General features: G+C 39.8%; 1 protein-coding gene across 3 annotated transcripts in view; it reads left to right on the top strand.

The window, feature by feature from the left end:
* Positions 1-284: 284 nt before the first annotated feature.
* cibar1 (CBY1 interacting BAR domain containing 1) overlaps positions 285-8864 on the top strand; it is a 10243-nt gene continuing 1663 nt past the window's right edge. The window contains exons 1-8 of one of the 3 annotated variants that reach the window (XM_032535967.1): positions 285-490; positions 1176-1410; positions 1520-1588; positions 2600-2701; positions 3069-3074; positions 3680-3784; positions 5409-5522; positions 6804-6923. In XM_032535967.1, the coding sequence (XP_032391858.1) occupies positions 462-490; positions 1176-1410; positions 1520-1588; positions 2600-2701; positions 3069-3074; positions 3680-3784; positions 5409-5522; positions 6804-6923 (780 nt within the window). In that variant the 5' untranslated portion in view covers positions 285-461. The remainder of the gene's footprint in view (positions 491-1175; positions 1411-1519; positions 1589-2599; positions 2702-3068; positions 3075-3679; positions 3785-5408; positions 5523-6803; positions 6924-8864) is intronic. The other 2 variants (XM_032535969.1, XM_032535968.1) reach the window with 2 other exon arrangements.

The raw sequence follows: 8864 nt of genomic DNA, 5'->3' as shown, positions 1-8864 counted from the left end.
TTTTATGTTTAGTATGTATAACCTTAATCTGCTATGAAACTACTAATTAAAGATGTCTTGTGAATGTGGCGTAAAAACTGCAATATTTTCCTCTGGCATATTGTCTTTCCACTATGGCTTCATAGGCAAAACTATCCAAACAAACTACGTTGCCTCATCTTGAGCTGACTTTTTCCATCCTCTCAGGAGCTCCACACTTTACTCAATTTACAATAGTAGTTGTAGAACTTCAAGAAACAGAAAAGGGATACGAGAAATAGTAAAGTCAACCAACGACTCAACTTCCCAGACTGCACTGCTCAAGCGGAACAGCAGGGGACTCCATGGAAACGACCGACTGGCGTGCTAGCTTGGAGGAAAAGCGGCATAGCTACTTAGCTAGCTAGCTAGCATTAAATCCGCGTCCAGATAAACTTGGCTCAACATTGATTACATTTCAATTACTGCAGTTTCCTACAAAGATGAGCCGAACACCCGATGCAAGAGCGAGGTAAGAGACACACTGCGTCAAACTAAATCCTCCGTCAACGTTACTTGCAGTGGAACTACTAGCTAGTGCTCTGTAAATTAACGTTAGCGTTTACAAAAATCCACCTCCCAAGTGTAGCGAGGATATCAAAGGTTGGCTAGCTGTTAGTTAACTTACGCTTTCACGCTTTTGCATTAGTTACAGATATAGCAGGGAACGAGTAAACAGTTCTTCATCAGTACTTAAGGTGTAAACACAAGACGCCATTAGTGGATCATGATGAGATTGTTTATGACCCTTCTCTATCAGCTAGCTAATGTTAAAACGAATTTCCGTTTAAAATCCTTTAAAATATAGCTCAAATGCTAACGTTTAGAAAATTTCCTTTTCTCAATCGGCAACTAACATTAGCAGTTACTAAATAAATAGGTTTTACTACACTCAGTGCATGTATCAACAATAGTCATGAGAAAAACAATAGGCTTCGTTAAAGAATCTGGCAAACAAAACACACAAGATGTGTTAGCCATCAGTTGGCTGCCACACATAGCTAGATGTAGTTAGAAGTTAGAACATTATAAACTCATGACCTATTACAAGTACAAGAAGAAAATAATTGTAATCTTCTCCCTCTTAACAGGTGAGACAAATGCACTTGTGTGTCCCTTTACACTTTTTGAATACTGCTGTCCTTCACCCTCTCCAGGGACAACCAGACAAGAAAGATTCAGGAAAACATCACCAATGTGGAGAAACATTTTGGAGAGATGTGCCAACTGTTTGCTGCCTATGTCCGTAAAACAGCCAGGCTACGAGACAAGTCAGATGTCCTCGTTCGGGAAATCGGCATTTATGCAGACACAGAAACTCCACACCTGAAGAGGGGCATGAAGCAGTTTGCTGAACACTTGGCCAAGATTCAAGACTACCGCCAAGCTGAGGTAAAACTACAGTAATTTAATTCTTACTGCTTTGACTTCAATCCTAGTTCCATATTAACAGCAAATGTGTTGTGAAAGCTAGAACATAACTTAAAGTTATGCCTTACAGGTGGACAGACTTGAAGCCAAAGTCATAGAGCCATTAAAAAGCTATGGAGCTGTAGTGAAACGTAAAAGGGTAAGTTTTGATGTGAGCAGCAGCAATGTTGACGTCTACACACTGAGCCTAGCTTGCTGAGATATCACATTTTAAACACAGTTATACAGAAATGCAGCAAATGCTGCTCCAGCTGCCAGTGACAGAAAATGGACAAGTACTTTAAAGATGGTGAAATTGTTCAGTGTCCCTAAGTTGTTTTTGATTATCATCTCAATTGCAGCATTTTTTTTTTTAAGTACACATTTCAAGATTAAATGTGCTATGGCCTACAATGATGCAGTAATTGTATCACTAAATCGACAATGGGGGCTGAGGGGGCAGTTCACGCTTAGGGTTTAATTACCACTACATGGCCACATGGGGGCAGTATTGATTTAATGATAGCATCCCACTGGCACATCAGCCTCCCCCTCTCCGCATCTTGTTTTAACCAGGAGGATGAAAGGAAATGTTCTATTAAAGACATATAGCAAGTCAATTGTTTCTTTGTGACTTTTTGAGTCTCTCGGGGACAGTGTTGCCATAAATTATAAAACTAGTCATGTTACATTGTTGTCCAGTTGCAAAGTATTGTCAAAAGAGTGCCTCTTTTTTCTAGTATTTTTTTGTTTAAACTTAAATACTTTCAAACTTCCCATTTGCACAGATTCAAAGTAAGTGCCAAAACACACAAGACACCTTTTAAATTGTTAAGAAACAAACAGTCCAATTTGAGATTGATTGTGATTGGTCATTTGTTGTACAGGCAAAGGAGCATAACAACATGTAATTAGATCTGGCTAAACTATTTAGTCTTAAAAACAAGTGAACTTGGCTGTACTTGATTTTCTGCCAACGCTTAAACAACATATCACTTTAATATTTCATTCCCTTAACATTATCAACACAAAAGGCTGGGTCTTGATCTAGAAACACTGAGTTACATCAAATGTTTAGATGATGTCTTGATATAAACTGACAAATAATTGACTATCATTGTTTATTCACGTAATGACTACTTAGTCCTTGTGTGCTTGTGCATCCATGCAGGAGGATCTGAAGACGACTCAGAGTGCCAGAGACAGAGAAGCCAAACAGATGGCTCAGCTTGAGAGGACCAGGCAGAGAAACCCCTCAGACAGGCAGATCATTGTATCCTTGCCCTGTTTCTCAAATCCTCTAATATCAGACAAGAGACTTTCAATGTTACAATCACCTGTATACTTTTTAGTGCAGGCGACATATGGGGGACAGTTAAATTTCTTGTTAGTTTTTTTAATATTGATTACATGTTTTAATATTAATTAATATTGCGACAGGAAATTAAACTTGAATCCATTGTGAATGTTTATCTTGTGTAGTTTGACAAGGTTTTACTTTGCAGTATCTTCCCATCCACTTAATGCAATAACTATTTATACCCAGTTGCAGTGTGTAGGTCAGGATAAACGTGCAGTAGTAGTATAAACACAGAAAACAGGCCAATATTTGTTTGTTTTTTCCTTGACCAAGCCTTCAGTCTCAGGTGTGTCCAGTGTAATCTGGGATGTATGACCACAAAGATGAAACACATTTCAGAATTACCTTTACAGTGTAACAACTCCAACAAAAATCATTGGATATGTTCATATTCTTCACGACTTTTTATTAGATTTGAAGCACATCATGGACATTACTTGTAACTGACTCACAAACATTCACTATAAACTATTTGCGTAACTTGGCATGTGTATAACTATACACGTGCAGCCTGCAGCAGTTCAGTTAATAAAGCTCATTCTCTCTATGTGTGTAGTTAAGGTCTTACATTTGCATGCATGAGACACAAGTGTCAAAATTTCAGAAGCTATTGCTTTCCCTTACTGTTTAAAAAGAAGCATTAGCATGTGCATATCTGAAAGGCTCTTGTCAATAGGTGCTGCAACTTTTGGTACTGCAGCTCTGTGGTTGGATGATATTAGCCTGGGTATCAAGTATTCATTTACTAATTAAGTAAATTAACAAGCATAAAGGCATACTGTTGAATTTCTGTTCATATACAGATTTTCTCAAAACTGTAGCCAGCCATAACCTCTCATGTTGGTCTGATGTGTTTTGTATCATGTTGTATATTCACTTGTTCATCACTAGGCTGAAAGTGATCTCCAGAGAGCCACCATGGATGCCACACGGACGACCAAGCAGCTCGAGGAGACCATAGACGAGTTTGAGAAGCAGAAGATCCGTGACATCAAGGTCTACTGCGCTGAGCTTTCTATCTACATCAATTTAAGAGCAACAATTTTAGCGGTTTTAAATATATCTGTTAAAGCAGTGGGTGGCAATGAAATAGAACCAGACAGTGATGGTATGTACTGTGTGTAGGTACAAACAACACCACCACCATAAACAGGCATAAAACATCTTTGCAGCACACAACTAACAGGTTAAGAACAATTTCATCACAAATGTATACCCGTTTGTTTTTGCTTCAGGGAGCCTACTTCCCCAAGAGGGAAGAGGAATGAATTCCTCCATGAGTGAGTGGTCAGAGCTTGACAAGATTGACCGTGCCTTCTGCAAAGCTTGTCTATCAGAGATGTTTGCTAGAGAGAGCTGCTGTACGCCAATTATCTTCCTGTCCTCTGTAACAATTGTGGACAGAGAACTTTTGTATTGAAATGTTCACACAGACTGAAATCAAACAAAAAGTTAAAATTGACTCAATATTAGACTTGTAGAATAAAACCATCAAAGTATTATCTACATTAAGAGTTAAGTCTGCGCAGGAAAAATAAATATTTTTGCAGATTTTGGATACATTTACATCAATCACTGTTCCCAAAAAACTACAGGACTCAACCATCTCCACCACTGTGCCCTTGATTGTGGTAGGGAGAGGTGGATGTGGGCTTTTTTTTCCTTTCTTTTTTTAATTAATAACCATGTCCTTAGTCTTATTTAACTTGAGGAAATGGCTTTCACATCACTCCAAGAAATCTGTCATGACTGGCCCATGATCAACATCTCCATCCTGGAGCAGACTAACTAACGTGTCGTCAACAAATTTCAAGAAATGCCTCTGTGTGGCTCCTACACTCGTCTGTATACTAAACATACAATAACAGGGACAAGATACACCCTTGTGGTGAGCCTGTGGAAGACAGTTTCTTTTGGGGTAGTCTTGTATTGCCAGACCTTCCTCGACAGCACTGCGGAGGAGGGTCTGGCTAGTCCACACAGCATTCTGGGATGGGAGAAAAACGTACTGTGGTTTATTGGCATTTCTTATAACCAATCACAGTCTTTGTGGGCAGCGCTAAGCACTGTACGGAGCAATGGCGGCTCAGCAAAATAGCCTCGGGAAGGAACTTGTTTTGGTGGAATATGTACATTCAAAGGTTGTTTTAGTTGTGCAACAAAAAACTCAGATTGGACAGATAGTCTAGCTAGCTGTCTAAAATAATTAATATCATAGTCCTCATAACTGGACCGGATTTCAAAAATGTCATCCCAAAGAAAGCGGAAGGTAACAGTCATCTGGTGGAATGGATGGATGGTCGTGGATATAGACTACTTTTGAGATAAAACACCATTTGCCTAACTGACTGACTGCATGTTATATTAATCCATAAGCCATTTCACCATGCCACTATCAAGATTAATATTGACAATTATTTACTGGTCTATTTTCTTTTTTTTTACACCTGTACATGCATGTATACACATCTTAATTCTTCTTGAGTTGTTTAAAACTGTTCTTTTACCATTTCAAAACTAATATTCATGTCTTGTGGCCACAATGTAGTTTTGTGATTCATTTAAATAGTTCCAAAGCCTACTCAGTACTGAATTATTATCCATGTCTTTCCCCTTATAGAAAATCTTTGGTGAGTTTGTGACAGTGGAGATGTCGTTCCATGCCAAGGCCTTGGAGGTGTACACCTTGGCCTACCAGAGCATTCAAAGTGTGGATGAGGAGGAGGACCTGGAGGTAGGCTTATGCTCTGCTTAAGGTTAACCATGGCCCAGTCATTCTAATTAGCCTTATAGTGTTTGTGCTAAGGACATGTTAAGAAAATGTGAAGTTAGGTGTAAGTATTGACCTGACATAATCCCCATGTCACAGACAAACACTCTATATTTAAATGGGCCTGTGTACTAGGCTTAAGCTGATTAGTCTTTCTGTGCACTTGATTAACTTGATGGTTATATTTAACAAGTCCAAGCTCTCTTATTCACCCATTACTCATCACCTCATTGCTCATACATATTTTCTAGTCCACACCCTTTAACTCATGTGGTAACTTTGAAGTAACCTGCGGTAAACTCTTTACAATTCAGAGTCATAGCTGGCTACTTTCATATGTTTACAGTTTGGTCAGAGGTTTGCTATTAGTATTTAAAGAGACAAAACATGTAGTGAGAAAACAAAGGATCACCGACTACATTTACATGCACATAATATTCTGTTTTTTGCCCTTATTCCAAAAAAAGACAGCATCCCTCTTTCAGTCCTCAACCACCTTTTTGAAAAGGTCGTAGCAATGCGTGCGCATATCGAAAGACCTGTTGATATCCAAGTCTTTGGTAATGTTTAAAAGTAGCTGTGTTTCTCCTTATCGGGTCTGCAACCTTGCAAACTGTTGGTTGGTTTGTGTACAGCAAACACAGCAACGCACAGAACTGACCATAAGCCTGCACTGAAAACCTTTTATTGAGACACATATTCCAAATGTGCTGTATACATGTCCAAACAATCCCTGTAAAATTCAAATAATACCGGAATATCCCATGTCTTAATTGGAAAATGCTATATTTGGGAAAAGGCCTTATTCAAAAACATTCAACCAGAATATGCTGTTTTCATGACCTGAATCTAATTTGTAATATTGTCATTCTGAATAATAGTGGAACATTGGGGTGCATGTAAACGTGAGCAAGGTTCCTTGTGCAGACGCCCTTGTGCTATTTTGCTCCACCCTTGCTATTTCATCTGTTTTTCCACTGATATCTTCTCCCTTCCATTCCTATTGAAGTGAAACTCCTCACCCTGACAAGGCTGTTTTTCAATGACTCATTGTACAAAGATTGAATCATCTGAAAAAGGCACAATGACAAGCATGAAGATAATCTTGATCAAGAGTTCTAGTGGAATTTATTTTTGATGGCAGTTTGCTTTGTTATCAGAGGCATTCCTCCAATGGGTGTGTAGGCATTTCTTCTATTCTCCTGTTTCTCTTTGGAAAAATATAGCGCCTACTGTCTTTGGCAGGTGTTCAGGAGTTTGCTGCATCCCCCTGACTACCAGTCACGCTTAGACATAGTGCGAGCTAATTCCAAAACCTCCCTCGATCACACCGGGTCCTTCCTGAGTACAACAGGGACCTCACAGGTAAGATACAGACAGTGCAGAGATGCGCTAATACAAAACCTAAAATTTCCCCAGGTTGACTAAGTTTTTGTTACGGCATTGCTTTTTACATCTTTGACAGTTGCATAAGTTGCATTTTGATGATCACGATACGTTGTGAAATCAAAAGATTCCCTTCCTCCTTTTTTGAACCCAGTAGTCTTCCTCATTCCAGGCTGGTGCTCAACTACATATCAGTCAATCTTATCAGTTGTGACAAAGTTTTAACGCAGCATCACCCCAGCCATCGTTTAATTTACGTCATTACATGCCAGTCACATCATGCATTTCCTCCCACCTTCAGAGTTTAACTCAGCATCTTAACAGTGGTACTACACTAACTTGTGAATTTATGGGGTTGCCTTTTAAAATGTCTGGGCAGCTAGTCTTCACATTGTCACTAAATGAGGAGTATAATTTGATAACTTTGAAGAACTGTCTTCTTTAGGTCTCATAGGGTGTGTTCTAGTTGGGCTCAACAGATTGCTGGGATAAATCCTGACATCCAGCCTGACGGATGTCCCTTCCCTTTCCGCTATCTCCGCTACCGATTTTGCAAGGGCATGGTTGCTGCATCCGGGGCTTAACATCGCCCAGGACGGTTATGATTGGTTTAAAGAAATACAAACAGAGCAAATTCCCCAATCCCAGAACAGATAAGCGTTGTAGCCAGACCATACTTCAGTGGTAACACAGCACTGCGGAGATAGGTCTGGCAACATGACACTAGTTCAGGTCTTGGATCTGGAGATGTCCAGAGGCCTGTACTACAAATCAAGAACATGCTGACTTCAATGATACCTCACACAAGACTCCTTAAACAATTCAAAAAACATAAAAAGGTGGAGTTGCCTGAGTACATGGGTGTGGCTCAATATCACATGTAGACCACACAGATAAGTTTCATGTAAATCAGATGATGTTTGTCATATAGGGCGGATTTCCTGTTGCCAGCAGGGGGGCGCAATGACCAAAAGTCGATTTTGGCCTATAGTTGTTGTCAGGACCCTCTCGGGCAGATATGACAATGTACTAGTCTGGCTATCCCCAGACCAAGCTCAATAGATGTGAGATTGAGCATTCAGACAAACGATCCGGGTGACGTAGAAGCAACAGCAGCATTAACGGGTTGCTGTTTCTGCTCTTCGGTAGCAGACATGTTGAATGTAAACAAGAAGCGGTTTGATCGCTTCTCTATTGTCATTGTGTTAAACCCACCAATAGCACGCAAGGTAGATAAGCCAATTTGTGATTGGTTCCCTGCAAAATTGTGAACTGAAGCAGGAAAATTAAACGTCCAGGTTTCCAGACCAAGCTGCCGGGCTAAACGAAATCGCCGGCAGAGTGGGCGGGTTTAACCCAGTCTAACAATGTACACTAAAGTTAAAACTTCTTCGCTTAGCAATAAATGCACAAAATGTCCGCCATGCCCACACCGTTTGATAAAAAGTTATTTTTAAGGTGTTGAGATGGTACAGACTTGAAGCCCATCAGATTAAATCTCTAGGAGGAGCTTGTTAAAGTATAGCACGTTGACCTCTAGGTCTACTTCCTGTTGTCACTAGGGAGCGCTATGACAGAGTCAAATGTTGGTTAGTAAATGTCCTCAGGGTTAGAGTCTTATGAATCATGAAAGGTTTTGAGCCAATTGGACAATGTACACTTGAGTTACACCCCCTTCCTGTTGCGATGGCAAAACGCACAAAATGGCCACCCCGCCATGTCCTATGACAAAGTTTTTCTTTTAAACCTTGTGTTGTCTTCCCGTTAACCATGAATTTGTCCTTCCAAGTCAAAATTGAAAATGAATTTTTTTTGTGTGTTTTTCCGATTTTTTTGTTGCTTTTTCTGATTTATTTGTCACTTTTTCCCCATGCTTTTGGCGCTTTTTTAAAACCTGAGCTGGTTTAATAACAGGTTTTA

This window comes from Etheostoma spectabile, chromosome 14 (genome assembly GCF_008692095.1).
Source record: "Etheostoma spectabile isolate EspeVRDwgs_2016 chromosome 14, UIUC_Espe_1.0, whole genome shotgun sequence".
Taxonomy (NCBI): domain Eukaryota; kingdom Metazoa; phylum Chordata; class Actinopteri; order Perciformes; family Percidae; genus Etheostoma; species Etheostoma spectabile.
Note: the sequence above shows the minus strand (reverse complement) of the source record. Positions and strands in the feature narration are given on the sequence as shown.